At 42.7% G+C, this 20,355-nt stretch overlaps 1 protein-coding gene across 1 annotated transcript; it reads right to left on the bottom strand.

The window, feature by feature from the left end:
• Positions 1 to 2,054: 2,054 nt before the first annotated feature.
• On the bottom strand, positions 2,055 to 19,919 carry LOC113837857 (rab5 GDP/GTP exchange factor; the record flags this gene model as incomplete). Its single annotated transcript, XM_027433686.2, is given in 3 exon segments — positions 2,055 to 2,221; positions 4,437 to 4,622; positions 19,842 to 19,919. Coding segments are annotated over 2 exon segments (346 nt in total), but the record flags the coding sequence as incomplete, so codon positions are not given.
• Positions 19,920 to 20,355: the final 436 nt, after the last annotated feature.

Consider the following 20,355-nt stretch of genomic DNA (forward strand, 5'->3'; position numbering starts at 1 on the left):
GAAGAGCAGTCAGTATTCTTTTGACTACTGAGCCATCTCTCTAGTACCAAATCACCATGCCTTTAATGGCAATCTTCTTTCTACAGCATTTTAATTTCATTTTTATTATTTGTAATTCTGTATATGTATGTGTCTATGTGAATGAATACAGATGCCACATAGTTTGCCAAAGGCACTGGTTTCCATGGAGCGACAGTTACAGGCAGCTGCCTGACAGAACTGGAGTTCTCCACAAAAACAAGGGCCCTTACTACTAAGCTAGATCTCCAGCCCTCACTTACCACTGTAAGAAGCAGTTGAGGGCTGAGAGAGCCTCATCAGTTAAGAGCACAGAGTTAAGAGCACAGAAGAACTCAGAGGACCTGAGTTCAGTTCCCAGCACCCACATCAGACAACTAACAACCACCTGTAACTCCAGCTCAGGGGATCCCTTGTCTCTTTGAGCACTTGCACTCACATAAAAGATTAAAAACATTGGTGGGTTTTTTCCCCCCCAGACAGGGTTTCTCTGTGTAGCTTTGGAGCCTATCCTGGTACTTGCTCTGTAAACCAGGCTGGCCTCAAACTCACAGAGATCCACCTGCCTCTGCCTCCCAAGTGCTGGGATTAAAGGAGTGCACCACCTACGCCTGGCTTAAAAACAGTTTTTTTAATAGATTTATTTATTACATATACACTGTTCTACCTACATGCCAGAAGAGAGCACAAGATTGAATTGAAGATGGTTGTGAGCCACCATCTGGTTGCTGGGAATTTAACTCAGGACCTCTGGAAGAGCAGTCAGTGCTCTTAACCTCTGAGCCATCTCTCCAACACTTAAAAACAGTTTTTAAATGAGAAAAAAAAAAAGATAAAGGAGCTAGGGAGAACACTCAGATAGTAAAGTATTTTGTTGCACAAGCATGAGGATCTCAGTTCAGCCCTCAGAATTCACACAAAAGCTAAGCATAGTGGCACAAGCCTGTAATCCTAAACCTTAGGCCACATAGACACAAAGCCCTCTGGGACTTAATGGACAGCCAGTCTAGCTAAATCAGGGAGGTTGGGTTAAGAGACTCTGCCTGGAAGCCAGACAGTGGTGGTACACACCTTTAATCCCAGCATTTGGGAGGCAGAGGCATGTGAATCTCTGTGAGTTTGAGGCCAGCTTGGTCTACATAGTGAGTTCCAGGATAGCCAATGCTGTTATACAGAGAAACCCTATCTCAAAAAACCAAAAAGAGAAAAAAGAAAAAGGTAGAGAACAACCAAAGATACAAAAGGTCAATCTCTGGCCTGCCTACACACATGCATACGCACTCACACGATGAATGAGAAGCTGGAGAGATGGCTCAGTGGTTAAGATCACTGACTGCTCTTCCAGAAGACCCAAGGTTGATTCCCAGAACCCATGTGGCACCTCACACCTATCTGTAACTTTAGTTCCAAAGCATCTAACACCCATTTCTGGCCTCTGAGGGCACCGGGCACAAAGTGGTGCACAGACATACAAGCAAACAAAACACCCACACTTATAAAAAAATTTTAAAATAGATGAATGAATACAAATCCATCTACAAGAAAGTACTTAATATGAGTTGCTCAAGAGCCCCAAAAGAGCTTTCTCCTATCTGTATGTTTCCTAATAGCATAGGAAATAAGCTTTGAGAGAGAAAAATCTCTCAGGTGACTTTGAATCCCAGAAAGAGCCACTTCTGATAACTTATGAACAGAGTGGGTATTACATAAGAAAAACAAGGCCAAAAAATAAAAGTACAAAACAAACATTAAGTAGCCAATGACAGGTAGATTGGAGGAGAGTTTTATAAACAGAACTACACATTTCAATTCCCTTTAGTTCTCCTGTGAAATAGTTTCTTTAAAAAAACAGTGTCTTTGAATCAAAGAGAATATTATTTCATTTATTGTCTGAACACCAAACTCTATTTCTGTGTTAAATCTGGATGAGAATTCTTAAGATATAAAAGCTTACAGATGTAAAAGGCTGAGTCCACCTGACTTCTAGATCTAGTCTGTCGCCTATTCAGTCACATAAGAAGTAAAGAGAAAATTACCCTTCTTGGATCCAACCCTGGAAGAGGCACTGAAGAACTTCTTCACTGTGGTGACCTTGCGGGTCTTCTCATTGGTTTTCTTTTCCTCAAACTTGGAGAACGTGAGGGACTGGGCTCCTTGGCTGCTCTGACTGCTAGCGAAGGCCTCTTCCTCCTCCCGCTGAAGTCTGAAATTCAGGGAGAGGATTATGAAAGATCCGGATCCTCTACAAGCTTTCCCAAGGCCTAAGAGATCTTGTTTAAATAACTGAGTAGGACCTAAAAACTTTATAAACAGAAGCTAAATATGTCAAATGAGTCTGAGGTCTCAAGGACACAGCTATAAGATGAAATTCTATACCTGTTGAAGAGTTCAATGTATGGGTTTAATCCCCAGTGCCTCAAAAACAAAACAAACAAAATAAACAGGTTTTACACTTATAATCTCAGAATTTGGGAGACTGAGGCAAGATTGCTGAGTTTGAGGTCAGCCTGGGTTATAGACTAAGACCCTGTCTCAAATTACTATATTAAGAAACAGGTCTAGGGCTGGTGAGATGGCTCAGAGGTTAAGAGCACTGGCTGCTCTTCCAGAGGTCCTAAGTTCAATTCCAGAAACCACATGGTGGCTCACAACTATCCATTATGAGATCTGGTGCCCTCTTCTGATGTGCAGATATACACGGAAGCAGAATGTTGTATACATAATAAATAAAAATCTTTAGGAAAAAAAAAGAAATAGGTCTAGCTGGGTGGTTGTGGCGCACTCCTTTAATCCCAGCACTCAGGAGGCAGAGGCAGATCTCTGTGAGTTCCAGACCAGACTGGTCTACAAGAGTTAGTTCCAGGACAGCCTCCAAAAGCCACAGAGTTCAAGGTCAGCCTGGACAGCCAGGACTGTTACACATACACAGAGAAACCTTTCTCCAAAAACCACAATAAATAAATAAATGACAAATAAGGGAAGGGAGGAGAGAGAGAGAGAGAGAGAGAGAGAGAGAGAGAGAGAGTTAGCTTTCATAAACAAGGAAATAAACAGACTTGCTGGAATGGATGTAGTCCAGGGGCAGAGCTCATGCCCAGCATGCATGAGATCTATGCTCAATCATCAGCACTGAAAATTAGGGGTGGGGTGGTGTAGCACTATTCCCTAATCAACAGCTGTAAGGAACATCACTATCCAGAGGACAATTCCTAAAACAGAGTGGAAAGTAAGTGCTTTTAGAACACAGGACAGAAAAACTCCACCAGGAGAAAGGTCTGAGAAAGTTCTACAGCAGTGACACCAGGAGCATATCTACAGGATGACTAGGAGTCTACCCAGTGAAAGTATAGATTCCAATAGGAAATGACAGACATAAAGTGTGGCTTCACTCCAGGCCTGGTGGCTCACATCTGTAACCCCAGCACTTGGAAGGCAGAGACAGGAGGACCACTGATGAGATGGACTGTGTGCTGGATATACTGAAGTCTCCAGATGATGAGGAACTCTGCAAGCCAACTATCATTCTGAAATTCATTGTGTGGCAGGGAACCCAGAGAAATTATAAACCCAACAAGTTAACCTGTTTATGTCTGTACTATAGCACTTAATACAAGGAGCTATAAAAAAACTTAATAGGCTAGAAAGATAGCTCAGCAGTTAAGATCACAGGCCCTGGAAGCAGAGCTCATGCACAATTCTCTGAGTGCACCACAGATGTGAACATAAACAGCACAGTTATTCACAAATACCATGTGACTAGACATGGAAAAGCACCAAAAGCTAGAGTCTGGCTTGACCTTCTGCTGAGATAGCATCACAGTCTGCAGGATGTCATGGCAAAGGATCGGCTTTACTCCCGGCATTTCCTGAGCCCCTATACTCATCAGCACTTCTATCTTTTAATTTTGTCATACTAGCATTTGAAGATGACACAGACACTTTGAAGTAATCCCATTTTAAAAGAAAAATTAAATGTCCACAATTCAAGGACCATGTACATAACTAACTAGGTCAACACCTATATGTTACTATATTTTTTATCACTGTGCTACAAGCCTGCCATGCTGGGTATGTGAAACAAATGAGGAAAGCAATACTTAAGAGCCACTTGCCAAACCCTGTGAGCAGCATATCACATATATGACCTCAATTCATCTTCACCACAAAGTATGCTTGCCTTCGATAGAGGTAAGAACAGCACACTCAAATGTAAAATCAACAAACAAAATAATCACTAAAAGTGATTTTTATTAAGTGCTGATCAGAAAGAAGAAAGAATCCTCTCTTTATGACGAACTGACCTGCTGATAGCTCTTAATAAAAGAGAGAAGCATAGCTGGGCAATGATAGGACTTTGTACCTGGTTATGTCACTGGTAGCCACACCTTACCTTTACCTAGCCAGTGAGGTCCTTTTACCTTTCTGCCAGCTCCCAGTCCTCTTGGATCTGCTTCTGGCGGGCCTTATGGTACTCCTCCCTCCAGCACTTGGAGCAGAAACCCTGCCAGGCAGGGTTGCCATAGTAACCACATCCTTTCTTGCACAGGAGCTCAGATTGATCCACATGAATTCCCCGGCGTTCGGACTTCAGGCTCATCTTCTTCCTGATAACCAAGGAGTGAGAAAGCATTGAAAATTAATGTACTACCATACTACTAAAATATAATACTCATGAAGAAAAATTAGAGTGAGTCCAAGTTCTTCAAGCCATAAGAGGAGAAAGAAAGAAGAGAGGGAAAGAGGGCAGTACAAAGCCCAAAGTTAAACATGGCAAGTTCCAGCAGAGTCACACTGAAGAAAGACTTTAATCTGATGGCCCAAAATACACATCGAACCTTAAGAGACTAATACTGGATTAAAGACTTAAGCATAAAGCTTTAGACTCCTAGAAGAAAAGCTTCCTAACACTGGCAAGGACTTTGTCAATACACCAAAAAACAGGTAACAGAAGCAACAAAAACAGACAAATAGGACGACAGCAAACTTGAAAACATCTGCACAGCAAACAACAGAGTAAAAAGGGGCAGTCTAAGAAATGGGAGAAGACATTTTCCACCTCTACAGAAAAGATAAAACCCAGAGCATAAAAAGCATGCTGGCAGACAACCTAACAACCTCCCAAAGTTGTCCACTGGCCTCCACACATGTGCTGTGTGGCACATGCTTACACACAAACAAAAATTAATAACATATACTTTACGGAATGGCCAACAAGCTGAGATAGTAGTACACACCTTTAATCCTAGCACTTGAAAAGAGAGGCAGATGGATCTTTGTGAATTCTAGGCCAGCCAGAAATACACAGTAAGACCCTGGCTCAAGCAAACAAACAAAAATGACTAACAAAGGAAGACTGGACATGTTCCCATATGCCTCTAATTCCAAAATTTGAGGCAGGAGGATTTCAGGGTCTAGGCCCATCTAGCTTACAGAAACCTTACGTCAAAATAAATATTTAATTGTCAGCAAACACATGAGAGAAACTCCTGGGATAAATCAAAACCACGATGAGACATCACTTCACATTGGTAGGAAAGCCACCTTAAACACACACACACACACACACACACACACACACACACACACACACACACACACGAGGTATTACTGATAGGAATGAGAAGAAATCAGAAACCTTCTATACTCTAAGTAGGGATGTAAAGAAGTGCAGCCACCAGAGGCAACCATCCATTATAAAGAACCTGTTTTTCCATCCAGAAGACTGGGAATTGGAGTTGATTAATAGCCTGGTGAGCTGTGTTATCTGTAAAGTCAGGCCATATCAACCAGGGCCAGATGTGGCTAATAGTATAAATGACCTCTACACTATCTGTATGACCACGACCACACCAGATCCTTCTCTAGGCCCTTAAGCTAGTACATGTAGCCTATCTCTAGAGTCCATCTTCTTGGAAGAAGTGACATGCACTTTGAGTTTCAATATAATTATACCTCCTTGTACACCAGGGATTGTATTACACCAAGAAACTTTTCCTCAAATTGTACTGTGTTTAAATATGCTGGCAATAAAACACCTGGCATCAGACTCCCAAAGTTTGATCCAGCCTAGCTGACTAAATCGGGCTGAACAAAGTTTTTATTTTCATCTCTTTGAGGTTTGTTTCCCTACCTGCCGTGACGCTTGCAGGGACCCCACAAGAACCTACCTTAAAAACAAAACAACAACAACAAAAAAGCCAGGTGTAATGCTATAGGGAAGCAGAGACAGGTGAATCTCTGGGAGTTTGAGGCCACCATGATCTACACAGAGAATTCCAGGACAGAATTTAAAGTTGGCCTCTGACCTCTACACACAGTGGCATGTGTACAACCCAACCCTACACATACACAAATAAATGAATGAATGAATAAAAGAATGAATATTTTTAAATGTTAAAAAGAAATGTAAAGAGAGGGCTGAGGATCTACCTCAGTAGTAGAGTACTTGCCTAGTTTGTGGGAGGCCCTGTGTTCAATCCACAGTACTAGAAGAAAAAATTAAAAAGTATATAAACTGTACTAAAAACAAGTAACAGAAAGGGTTCACACCCAGATAAGATGACAATTTTTTTCTACTACACTATCTGCAACTGCTTGTCCAAACTCACAATCTGCACAAAAATTTCCATGGGATTACTGTTTTCCATACAAATCATGCTCATGTCTCATCTGAGAACTTTCTGTTTTACTTTTTTTAACAGAGTAAAGATAGATTTATTAAGAATAAGTAAAGGAGAGCTAGAGAGATGGCTCAGAGGTTAAGAACACTGACTGCTCCTCCAGAGTCCTGAGTTCAATTCCCAGCAACCACATGGTGGCTCACAACCATCCATTATGAGATCTGGTGCCCTCTTCTGGTGTGCAGATATACATGGAAGCAGAATGTTGTATACATAATAAATAAAATTAAAAACAAAACCTTTTTTAAAAAAAGAATAAGTAAAGGAAAATAATGAGTGGGAGGGACTCCAAAGGAGGAATAGCCTAGAACCATTAGCTACACTTTTGCTTTTTCAATGAAAGATGTATCTATTCTAAGGATACTTTGTTTCAGCCATTGTTTCTATAGCTCCTTTCCCATAGTAAATAAGCTTCCCTTTAAGATCTGACAGAGCTGAGGGCTTGCATGGGGCTGGAGTGATGTCTCAGCAGTTAAGAGCACTGGCTGCTCTTCCAGAAGACTTGGTTCCACTCCCAGCACCCACATGGCAACTCTACATGGGCACCAGTTACACACATGGGTGTGTGAGTGCACAGACATACATGCAAGCAAAACACCCATACACATAAGAACTTTTAAAACAAAAAAGGTATTTGCTTAACAAAGAAAAAATCAATTAAACATATTGACAGCCACCTAACAACAGAGTCACCTCCAGCTCATCAAGCTCCAGCCTAAGGAGAAGCCATGTAAGTAGGGAGAACAAGGCTGGCACATAGCTAGCTATTCTCCAGCAAACCCTTTAAAGCACCTGTTCACTAGGGTATGCCCTCTCTGATGGGAAGCCACACAGTATGGCCCTGCTACTGTGGCTCTCTATGGGACAAGTCCACTAATCCAACTCTCAAACTCTCCTCATGAATTCAGATGTGTGCTTCCAGAATGCAACTATTGATGCTCTTGGGGGGGAGGGGTGGCCTGATTGGCATATTTTTAAAGAACCAAATCTAAGTGTTATCCTCTCCAAACATGTGGCCATTATGCCAAAAGATACCCAGATAGCACACTGGGTACATGGAGAATGTGCAAATAAATCCACTATGGGGTGGGTATGATGGCTCAGCAAAACCCTGATGACCTGAATTCACCCTCCCTGGGAAGCAGAGAGGGAATGGGACAGAAGTTGGTGGGGGGGCAGGGGAGGAGGGAAGGGAGAGGGAGCTGGGATTGACATGTGGAACAAACTTGTTTCTGATTTAAATAATTTTTAAAAAGGACGACAATTGAAGAAGATGGTCTACCCAACTTCGACCTCTGGCTTCCACACACAAGCACATACGTGTACCTGTCTACACACTCATAAGAACACATACATACATACACCACACACACAAAATAGATGAAACTCCCATCCTACTAGTGGATCTATGAATCTGCTAAAGTATACAATCAGACTTCAGACCCTCATATGTTTTCTGGAGCCACCACGTTGCCTCTGTATACACAGGTTCTGCCCCTAAGAACCAAAGCTCTACTGGCCAGAGAGGTTTGAGCACAACCTCACCCTTTGGTTGAATATTTAGGTATGCAGATACAAGGTGAACCCGAGAAGGAAGTCAGGCATAACCTGAAACCAAAAGTAGATCAGAGATGAGTGGATACAGAGAAAAGACCTGACTGACATGTGAGCTGTAAAGGTAGAAAGGGCACACTAGTGAGTGAGTGTGTGTGTGAGAGAGAGAAACAGAGAGAGGGAGAGAGAGAGAGAGAGAGAGAGAGAGAGAGAGAGAGAGAGAGGGAGGGAGAGAGAGAATGAATTAAGAACTCAGATGTCACCAAACCCTCAGTGAGATCTCCATTTCCCTTCAGCATCAGACACACTGGGCCTGAAACACAGGAAAAGCTCAAGTTTGGCTCAAAGCAAGAGGAAGGCACAGGGAGATCCTCCTACTCTTCTGTTTCTGGTGGTGTGTGTGTGTGTGTGTGTGGGTGTGTGCATGTGCTCACATGGAGACCAGAGGTCAGCCTCAAGTGTCATTCCTCAGAACTGGGTCACCTCCTTCCAAGCAGGGTCTCCCACTCACCAATTAGACTAGCCTGACTAGACAGTGAGCCCCAGGACCCTTCAGTCTCTACTTCCTCAGCTGGGATTCCAAGTCTACCTCCCCTGGTACTTTCCTGACTGAGCTCTCACCCCAGCCACTAATTTACTGCCATTCCCTTTTCTTAAGCCACAGGGACAAACAATTCTGTACATTTGCAGCAGTGGCTGGAGTAGGAGCCAAACTTGGGTTCTTCTGGCTCTGTACTTCTCCTGGGAGGTGTCAAATGTACAGACACTTTTGGAAGTATATGGCAGAGCAAAATAACTAAATCCAGTTTCCAAGACAGAAGAAAGTAAAGACAAAAATACAGGAAAACTGCTGAGACACAACTCGCAAGAAATTGGGTGGTGGTAGTGCACACCTTTAATCCCAGAATTCAGGAAGCAGAGGCAGGCTAAATTCTATGAGTCCCAGGCCAACCTGGTCTACAAAGCAAGTTCCAGGAAATCTAGAGCTATTACACAGAGAAAAACCAAAAACCAAAAAGGAAGAACTTTCTAGCCAGATGTTAGGATAATCCAAGTACTCAACAGACTGAGGCAGGAGGATCAAGGGCAGCCTGGGCTATATTGTAGGTTCCAGGTCAACCTGGGCGACCTAATCAAACTCTGTATGGGCTAGGACTGGCAAGACAACTCAAAAAGTAGAGCCTTACACAGTGGAAAGAGAGAACCGACTCCAGCAATTTGTCTTCTGACCTCCACATACAAAGCATGATATATGTGCATCTACAAACATATACAACACCTAACTGAAAATGTAAAAGCAAAAGAGGTAAGTGTTCTTTTCCTTACATAACAGGGGAGAGTCTGTTTACCACTCAGTCGAATGAGTACATCATGTCCCTCCCTGCAAAAGTCAACAGACAAATAAAGTCATGAAATCTGGGTTCCTCAATCTTGAACTCCTTAGCTGTGACTCTGCCTTCATGGGACTTGTGGGCAAAGGCACTCACTGTGACATAAAGCCTACTCAGCTGATATCCTGAATAGTGGGTCCCTTTGTTTCTGATACATGAGTCTCAGGCCTTCTGCCTGCATCAATCAACTTTGGCAGGCTCACTTGCTACTTGTAAACAGGGCAAAAGTTCCAGTCCTTCACTGTCCTTAATATTTCCAGCAAGCAGTATACAGGAGTCATTCCCACCCCTAGCCATGACAGCAATACCTGAGAGCCAGTAGAAGCCATCAGATGGGGCTGAGGGTGTAGCTCAGTGGTAGAACACTTGCCTAATTTGCTCAAGGCTCTGGGCTTGATCCCCAGCACTGCCCAAAACAAACAAACAAAAACTCTACCAGCATGAGGCATCACTTAAGATCCATCAGATTGACACAAATAAGCACTTATATTACCAATGTCCTGTACATTCCGAGAAGAACGTAAAATAGCACAGCTGACAGGTGATAGCCTCTTTCTAGTTGTTTTGGTTTTCTGACATAGGGTCCCACTGTGAGGTCTATACTGATGTCAAACTCATTGCAATTCTCCCACCTCAAGCTCCTGAGTACTGGCATTACAGGTGTCAGCCACCACACCCACCTATGTATTCTATAGTGTGTACTCATTGATTCAACAAATATTCTTACATACTGACAGACACCTGGGCCACTACCATAAGCAAAAGCTCTATGGATCTTAGTGTTTAACATGGGCAGTATATAGCTCGAGCCTGGATGAAGAAACACTACTACTATTGAATTTTGTTTGTTTGTTTTTCTAGACAAGGTGTCTCTATGTAGCCCTGACTGCCTTGTAGACTAACTCAGAGATCTGCCTGCCTCTGCCTTCCAAGTGTTGAGACTAAGGGGTGTGTGCCACCATCTCCCCACTTAATAATTAATCTTGAAACAATGAAATTTTATGAGTCTTTTTTGAAAAACTAGTCAAATATGTGTATATGAAACCTATGGAATTCTAACAACTGCTGAATAACAAGATATATAATGAAATATATAAGATATAAATATATATCTCTATATATTATATATATATATTATCTTAATATAAAATATCTCACAGTAACATCAATATGTAAAAATCCCTAGGAAATATTTTAATAAAAAAGTTATGTGGTGGATGTGAAAAATATTGATATATAAGGGATGATCATAAACATGCCTATACTCCTAGCACTTGAGAGGTTGCAGTAGGAGAAGTCCACGTTCAAGACCAGCCTGGACTATAAAAGACAAAAATAGAAATGAAAAGAAGCTTTAATGATAATGCTATAACTAGTAAGACTTACAGTAACACTAAATAAAATACATATGAAATATTAGTAAAGCCGGGCAGTGGTGGCGCACGCCTTTAATCCCAGCACTTAGGAGGCAGAGGCAGGCGATCTCTGTGAGTTCCAGACCAGCCTGGTCTACAAGAGCTAGTTCCAGGACAGCCTCCAAACCTACAGAGAAACCCTGTCTCAAAAAACAAAAAACAAAACAAGAAATATTAGTAAAATGACATAGGTTCCAAAATCTATAAATTTACTACAAATGACAATAAAATTCTCAAGACTTTTTGGAACTCAGAAAATGATCCTATATTTCATCAGCAACAATAAACATGACAGTTTTGCTGGGCCTTTAATCCCAGAACTCTGGAGGCAGATGCAGGAAGATCTCTGAGTTTGAGTCCAGCCTGTTCTACAGAGTGAGTTCCAGGACAGCCAAGGCTACAGAGAAACCAAAACCAAAACAAAGAAAAAAAAACCCACAGGACAGTTTTTAATTCTCTAAATTAATTTTCTGAATTTTTCCTGCATTCTAGTTAAAACAGTATGAACAATATAAAATAATATTAAAGGAAGGAGGGAAAGGGAATGTTTTAGATAAACAGTTGTGAATAATTGGCCAACAAGCTGACATCCCTCAAAGTAACTGGAAAGACCTGTTAAAGAGGCTGGAGAGATGGCTGAGTGGTTAAGAGCACTGGCTGCTCTTGCAGAGGACCTGGGTTCAATTCCTAGCACCACATGGCAGCTTGCATCCACCTGTAACTCCAGTTCCAAGAGATCTGATGCCCTCTTCTGGCCTCCACAGGTACCTGCACACATGGGTACAGACGTATGTATGTATGTATGTATGTATGTATGTATGTACGTATGTATGTATACACACATAATTAATGAACTCATAGGGATGCACCTACCTCTGCTGGGATTAAAGGTGTGTACCACCAAATCCAACCTTTTTTTTTTTTTTTTAAGAGAGGGAAGAGATGACAAAGTCTCCCAATTTGTCATACTATGTGACCCAAGCTGGCCTGCAGTCCCCTTAAATCTCCCATGTGATGGGATTACTGGTGTCCACCATCACACCTGGTACAACTTAAAAACTTTGAAGAGAGACAGATGAAAGACATAATAACATTACATATTTATCAAACTTCTATGCCTAGAAGCTACAGGAAAACCAAGAAGGAAGTGAAATTTGAATACCCAAATTTAAACATCCATCTAGTTTTAAAAAGACCTCACCTGTGACCAAAATAGATAGGCAAAAAGAGAGTGGAAAATAACATTTACATGGGACAATGAGGCATGTTCTTATATAGAGAGATAATATTAATAAAGAGTCTGAGAGACTGGCTGGCAGCTGGCAGGACAAGGACATGGGCAGGCTCTCTGAAAACCCTGAGCAGTCTCCTGGAAACCCAGGTGGAAAGTCCTAGTGCATGCACTTGACATTCTGACATATTCCTTCAAATGGGCCTCAAAAAAAGACAATTCCTACCATCCCACTCATGGGGTAAGGGAACCTACTTCCCACAGCCTCAGAAGCAGTGCCAGAAAACTTTAATTTCCGCTAATCAACAGCTGTCCAATGTCATTACTATTTGTCTTTCAAGATTTTATTTTTAATTATGTGATACATATGTGTGTCCTGTGCACTTGTGAGTGCAGGTGATCAAGAAGGACAAAAAAGGGTGTTGGGTCCCAGGGAACTGGAGCTACAGGGAGTTGAGTGCCCCCCAACATGGGTTGGGGTTCTCTGTAATGGCAGTATTTGCTTTTAACCTGAGTGCTTTCTTCAGCACCCTATTAACAATTGTTATTGATATGTTACCATGCATAATTTTTTTCAAATAAATTACCTACTGATATTCTCTGCTTCTGTGTCTACATTTCTCAATTTTCCCTTTAATTCCCACCTGCTCTTTTTGAATGCTCTTTAGCCTTCTTTTATGTTATGAAGGCATCATCACACAAAGACATGGCACTTCCAATCTGTACACAGGTTTTATCAACTTGCCCACTTGATGCACATTCCTTCTAAAAGAAGTATTTCATGCATACAATTGATGTCAGGTTTCCTTGTTAACTGTTACAAAACAAAGTATGTAAACACTACTCTGTCCAAGTAATCCCAAAAGATAAATCAATCTCGTGAGACACAATTTAGAGTGACCTGAGCCAGTGGCACGGCATTCTTCAGAACTCGCAGGCAGCTGTGCTCAGTTAGAGCTCTAATCTGAGCATGCCATTCCCAAGGCTCAGGATAATCCAGCTGTGCCAACCTATTGTCCTCCTCTCAGTGCTCCTCCTAGGGAACAGCCAGCACTCAGATGGGCAATTACTAAGTACCTAAGGAAGCAGACTTGGCCCCACCTGAGGAACATCATTCTGTGATACATAAAGCATCTCCACCACAGGACAGTTGTTTTCAGTTCTATCTGACTCAGTTCTGCTTTAGCCATTTCACCTTTTCTCATATACTTCTGAGTCACAAAGTCTGAGTTTATCCAGGTCCTAAGCAATGCTACTGGGAAGCACCTTGGAAATTACAGCTATAAAGAAAGCACCACAGGTGTGAAGTGACTCATTTCTCCTCCTGACTCCAGGAGGGGATGCCCTTTTCTTTTTCAATTATTTTTATTTCATATTGGTGTTTTGTCTGCATATATGTCTACATAACACATATGTGCCTGGTGCCCACATAGGCCAGAAGACAGGCTCTCTAGAACTGTAGTTACAGATGGTTGTAAGCCACCATGTGGGTGCTGGGAATTGAACCCAAGTCCTTGAAGATCAGCAAGTGCTCATAACAACTGAGCCATCTCTCCAGTCTGAGACACCCTTTTCTGAGTATGACAGAAGCCTGTGCCAACCTCCTGCTAAGAACTGGAAAGCTAGAAACAGTGTGAAGTATCAGTGTTTAAAGGCACCATCACAAGTGCACCAAGAGCTTCTGAAGTACCTCACACTAGGAGGATCCAATCCTGGAAAATGCGAAATGGTATTATAAGGAGGCACCACCAGCAAAAGGCAGAGAACCCAGGGTGCATTGATGGAGGGGACAGAGGGAAATTTGGGAAGAGAAAAAAATCAAAGCTTGGGGCTAGGGAGACAGTACTTGATGAGTGCTTGCCTAGCATGGGTTCCATCCTCAGCACCACATAAACTACATATGGTGAGACAAGCCAATGATGCTAGCACTTGGGTGGAGGCAGGAGGATTAGGAATTCAAGGTCATCCTCAGGCTACATAGTGAGTATGAGTCCAACCTGAGATACATAAGACCCTGTCTCAAAAAAAAAAGGAAAGAGGGATGAAAAAAGAAAGAAGGAAGGAAGGAAGGAAGGAAGGAAGGAAGGAAGGAAGGAAGGAAGGAAGGAAGGAAGGAAAGCAGGCAGGCAAGCAAACCACACAAGCCTATAAATCTAACACTCAGGTGGCTAAGGCAGGAGGATTCCAAGGTTAAGCGCAGCTTGAATTAGCTAGCAAACCCCTAAATCAAAAAAACACAGGCCAGTGGTGGTATTGAATGCCTTTAATCCCAGCACACCAGAAGCAGAGTCAGGCAGATCTCTGTGAGTTCAAGGTCATCCTGGTCTACAGAACAAGTTCCAGTATAGTCAAGGCTACACAGAGAAACCCTTGAAAACAAACAATATATAAGAAGTTATTAGAGGCTAATGAGATGGCTCAGTGGGTAAAGGCATTTGCTGCACAAGCCTGATGACTTTAGTTCAATTCCTGGAACCCATATAAAGGTGGAAGGAGAGAACCAACTCCAAAAAATTGTCCTCTGCTCTCCATATACAAGTCATGGTATTTGCAGTGTGTATACAAGCACATGTGTACTTACAAATACATGTGTATAAATAATAGTTTTTTAAGAAGTTATTAGAGGGGGCTGAGTGATGGCTTAGTGGTTAAGAGCACTAACTGTTCTTGCAGAGGACCTGGGGTCTGTTCCCAGCACTCACATGGTGGCTAACAACTGCCTGTACCTCCCGCTCCAAAGGATCTTATGACCTCCTCAGGCACTGTATGCACATACATGCAGGCAAGACCCCCCCACACACACACACACACACAATTATTTTAGAAAAGAAATTAGAGAGAAAATGAAATAAATGTGACTCTATTGTGTGTGTGGCTAGGTGTGTAGAGCACTTGCCTAAAAAGTATGAGGTACTGGGTTTGATCCTAGCACCACAAAATAGAACTATATATGGTTAAAATATGCTATTTCAATGTTGCCTCTGTTGTAAAACGTCTTATTTGGTGGGGCAGGTAACAACATAATAAAATTTTGGAGAATCAGCACATGGGTATGAAAGCAACTATTCCATATGAATCTCATCAATAGCATTAAAAGTGATATATTCATGACTGAACAATATATGAAACCCTCCACAAACTGCCACATTAGGTTCCAATTGTAGTGGCTAACAAATTTTCAAAGGTTGAAACAGAATTAATTTGCTACATAGAAGCCAAGAATATTATCTCAAGACACTAACTATAAAGAACTTTGGTTTTTTTGTCTTTTTTCTTTCATGTACTGAAGATAAAGGCCAGAGGTCTGTGCATACTATGAACATGCTGCATCACTGCACTGCATACCAGATTCTGTGATATATTTTAGTCAGTCTACCTCATTAGCTTTCAATTACGTTTCTGTTTCTAGAATTCTCATTTGCATTATCCTTATTGTAGTCAAAGCTTTGGTCACTGGTCCAACTCATTCTTCAGGGAACAATTATAAAACAATGCCAAGGTTGATGGAAATGCAATTAAGGAGCCACAAGATTACACAACTGTATTTAGGCAAGGATGGTCTCACCTACTGTTTACTAAGGTAAATAAGGAGAGCCCCCTGCCACACCAACCGTGCTGGCACTCTAGAAATCCTATTATTACAGAAAGAGTAACTTTTCAGTGTGCAAAGAAAGACAATGACTTACTAGCTATATACCTAAGATGAGTGGCTATATTCCCACCTTAAACATAAATCCTGTGTGTGGGCTTTTCAAGCTTGATCTCTGTGAAGCTAGGATCTCAATGACTTCTAGAAATGAATTCTCACTCTGATCTTGTTATCATTTCAGCCTATCTCATGTTCCTGTCAGTCTTTTCCAACACACACACACACACACACACACACACACACACACACACACGAGAGAGAGAGAGAGAGAGAGAGAGAGAGAGAAGAGAGAGAGAAAGAGAGAGAGAGAGAGAGAGAGAGAGAGAGAGAGAGTTCTGCCCAACAACATAAAAAACTCAAGGTGCTTTCCAGACAGCACAAAATCAAAGCAAAAGCTGAAAAATAAAAATACTTCTGAGGGTAGTCTGAAGACTGTACAGTCTTATGTGGATCATGTGATTAATCAGTAAACCCTTGATTAAATAGTAACATCAAAACACTTGGATCACATGAGGCCAGGAGTAATTCAGCTAAGACATAACAAAGCAGACAGTCCTTCCAAAGCATGCGGAAGTTAAAGGACTGAGCTGAGGAGTTTCTGATTATTTTTCAAGGTCACTAAACCATTATATTCCTTTCTCAGCTGGCTGCTAAGGAGTACAGTCACCTCTGTAGTCCTCAACCAGAAACTTCAGACTTCAGCCCAAGCATATGGTACAGAGCTGGTCCTTGATACCACCTTAACTCTCCATCTACTCCAGATCACACTCATCCACTCACCCATCTGGCTTGGCATTACTAGCAACAGACTGGGCATGTCTTCACAAGTCAGTAAGAATCCTTTCTGGATTTATTATATTGTTGTTTTGCTTTCACCACAGTATATCATCATATATTCTGTTAATATTTAGTAAACTACACTTCTATCTCATTACTACACAAACCCCGAATTTTGAGTAGATGTGGTAGAGTACATTAGTTTAGCTAGGAGCCATAGGACAATGTTTATTATCATTGAGATGTGAACTTGAAACTAATGCTACCATTGGGAAGAAAGGAAAATATTTTCAAATAATGTTATTTTTTAAATATTAACTCTACAGAGAAATCTAACTGTATTCACCAGGGCAAATATGTTGTATCATATCAAAATATAAAGATGAAAAGAAGAAAAAAAAAGAATCCTTTCTGGAACAAGATATGTTCTACTTAAGAAAATTACAGCATAATACAAAGAGATTTTCATCCACTAATAAACATTTTGAATCTAATTGTGCTCCAAAGTGCCATCTAAAGGGAAAAAAAACTGCTCTAGCAAACAGTATGCCTAAAATCAGAAAATTCTATATACACTGTTATAGAGGAACTACAAAAATAAAATATTGTCATTATGTATTTTTAGCTTGAAACACATAGAAAATTGTAAATATATCCTATGTAAAAATTCCCCCAAATTGTGAGACATGTATGATAAGGTCATGTGACATACATTATTTCTTAACTTTTACACTTATAGAAAACAAAACAAAATCCAGACATGGTGGCATATAGCCTTAATCCCAGTGAGACAGAGAAGCAGGCAAATTACTGAGTTTGAGGCCAGCCTTTTCTACACAGTGAGTTCTAGGACAGTCAGTGTTACAAAGTAAAGACCTGCCTCAAACAAACTAACAAAAAGAATAAAAATAAAATACAAGACCAGCAAGAACCAATGGCACTTTTAGGTTAGTAAAGTAAGTATAGGTTAATACAAATGTATACTTTTATTAAAGAAAAAAACAAAACATAGAGGTACCTCCATGCTAAAATCATAAAGTACAACGATAACCAACACTGCACATGTGGCTATCTGAAGACATTGTACTTCCTAATTCTGATGAACAGCAATGGCAGCAAAGTATAAAAGTCAGAGATTCATAAGGGACTATGCATTTAGTACTCTGCTCTTGAAAAGTTAAAAGTTCGTGTAAAACGTTTAAAAATCACAGCTTATTTTTATTTTCTAAAAGAAAAGTACTAACCCCCATTTTTCTTTCAGGGCTGGGGAGATGGCTCACTGAGTAAAGGTGCCTGCTGCTGAGCCTGACAACTTGAATCTGATCATCAGGATCCAGAAGGAGAAAATCAACTCCCACAGATCATTCTCTGACAGCTACAGACACCCTGAGCATGCAGTCACATGTGTGCACGCTCACACACAAACAAACTAAATTAAATACAAAAATGATTTTAAAGCCATTTTTAACTTTTCTTTCCAAGCAGGATCTCGTTTATTATTTAACAGCAAAGCCTGTTTTTAACTTTTTTTTTTTTTTTTTTTTTTTTTTTTGGTTTTTCGAGACAGGGTTTCTCTGTGTAGCTTTGGAGCCTATCCTGGCACTCGCTCTGGAGACCAGGCTGGCCTCGAACTCACAGAGATCTGCCTGCCTCTGCCTCCCGAGTGCTGGCATTAAAGGCATGCGCCACCAACGCCCAGCCCATTTTTAACTTTTAAACATTTATTTTTATAAGTGCTTGCCTGTGTGTGTGTGCATGTGCAACACCTGTGTGCCTGGTGCCTACCAAGGCCAGAAGAGAACATCAAAGTCCCCTGGAACTGGGGTTACAGATGGTTGTGAGCTGTCGTGTAGGTGCTGGGATTCAAACCCAGGACTTCTCTAAGAGCGGCCAGTGTTTTTAACCATTAAGCCATCTCTCCAGCTCACACCCCACTTAAAATTTTGTTTGTTTGGTTTTGTTTTTTTTGAGACAGGGCTTCTCTGTATAGCTTTGGTGCCTATCCTGGAACTCACTAGGTAGACTGGGCTGGTCTCGAACTCAGAGATCCCCAGGCCTCTGCCTTCCTTTAGTGCTGAGATTATAGGCGTGTGCTACCACCTCCGGGTTCCCACTTAAAATTTTTAATCCCCACATTTAACTTTAAAATACCACAAATTCAATCACAGTGACTACATTGAGTGGCAACTCAGTTGACTAGCTTGAAAAGTGGTTCATAGATTTGCATTATGAGACCCTGACACCCACCCCACCAAAATAAATGATTCCCCAAACATCAGTTCATAAAGGTTGAACGGAGGCTGGGAATACAGCTCAATTAAACAGTCCCTGTCGAGCACATGCAAACCTTAAACTCAGTCATACTAAGTAGCAAGCTATTTGACAAGATTGTAGCCAAGGATGTCCTCTTAACACAAAACCAGGTGATGCTGTAAACTTCTGCCAAAATGCCACATCTAAACTCCACGAAGTCTTCGGCATCCAGCCACACATTTCCCAACCACAGAGACTGGTCATCAGCTCTGAGACACAGCCAGCTGCCAGTGACCTAGTCTCCAAGGCGTTCCCTCTTTGGAGTGAACTTCCGCGAGGGGATGGAGGGACATCCCCTTGGCTCTTCTCCTAGACAGCTCGGCATCAGAGGCTGCTTTTATTAATTTTTCCCCATAAGCGGGTCTTGCTATGTGGCAGAGGCTGGCCTCAAATTCGCAGCAATCCTACTGCCTCCTCCGCTTCAGGACTTCTCATTCAGAGACACCCATAACCTTGCCACTACCACCTGGTATAAGTATTCAAAACCCGGCGCCACAGCAGCCCGCGCCATCCTCGAGACCCACGCGGGATCCGAATGTGACCCGGCCGCAACCACAACTCCGGACTCGGACGGGATCGGAGCGGCGGCAAACGACCGGGAGCCGCGTCCTCCCGTGAGCCCGAGTCCCGCCGAGCTGTGAAGAGCTCGGCCGAGGAGGAGAGGCCGAGCGCGGGGCTCTGGCGGCCTGGCCCTCCACGCCCGCCCGCCTAAGTGGCGGGACGGAGCGACCCGGAGTCAGCGCCCGGCTGGACTCCACCGCCGCCACCCCGCTCCGAGGGGAACGCGCCTCGGCGGCCCCCGTCCCTCCGAACCTGGTCCGCCGCTCCGCCGGCGTCCGACAGCAGCTCCCAGCGCCACTTCAGTCACTCGGCTCCCCGCCCCGCCCCGCCCCGCCCCGCCCCTGCCCCCCGCACGCCCCGCCCCCGGCTCCACAAGCACGCGCGCGTTGCGCACGTATTGCGTCATTTCCGTGACGCTTCGGATTTCCGGGGTCTGGGTGCTGCCCGCCGGAAAAGGCGTCCTACGCTCAGGGGGTTGACCGCTAGGGAGACTGTAGGGACAACGCTTGGGGACTTGGCGCACCGAGTGACCGCAAGGTCATCGCTTACGTGTCCGCGACTCGCGAGAAGCCGCTGTTTCCCTGTCATTCCTCACTCCATGCTTTCAGCTCTGCTCGCACTCGCCTGAGGGCGACAAGAAGCCCTGAGAATGGACATAGGGCCTAAAACTCTGAGAGGAGCCGGGGCGGTGGTGGCGCCCACCTTTAATCCCAGCACTTGGGAGACAGAAGCAGGCGGATCTCAGTGAGTTTCAGGCCAGCCTGGT

This window comes from Cricetulus griseus, unplaced genomic scaffold (assembly GCF_003668045.3).
Source record: "Cricetulus griseus strain 17A/GY unplaced genomic scaffold, alternate assembly CriGri-PICRH-1.0 unplaced_scaffold_349, whole genome shotgun sequence".
NCBI lineage: Eukaryota > Metazoa > Chordata > Mammalia > Rodentia > Cricetidae > Cricetulus > Cricetulus griseus.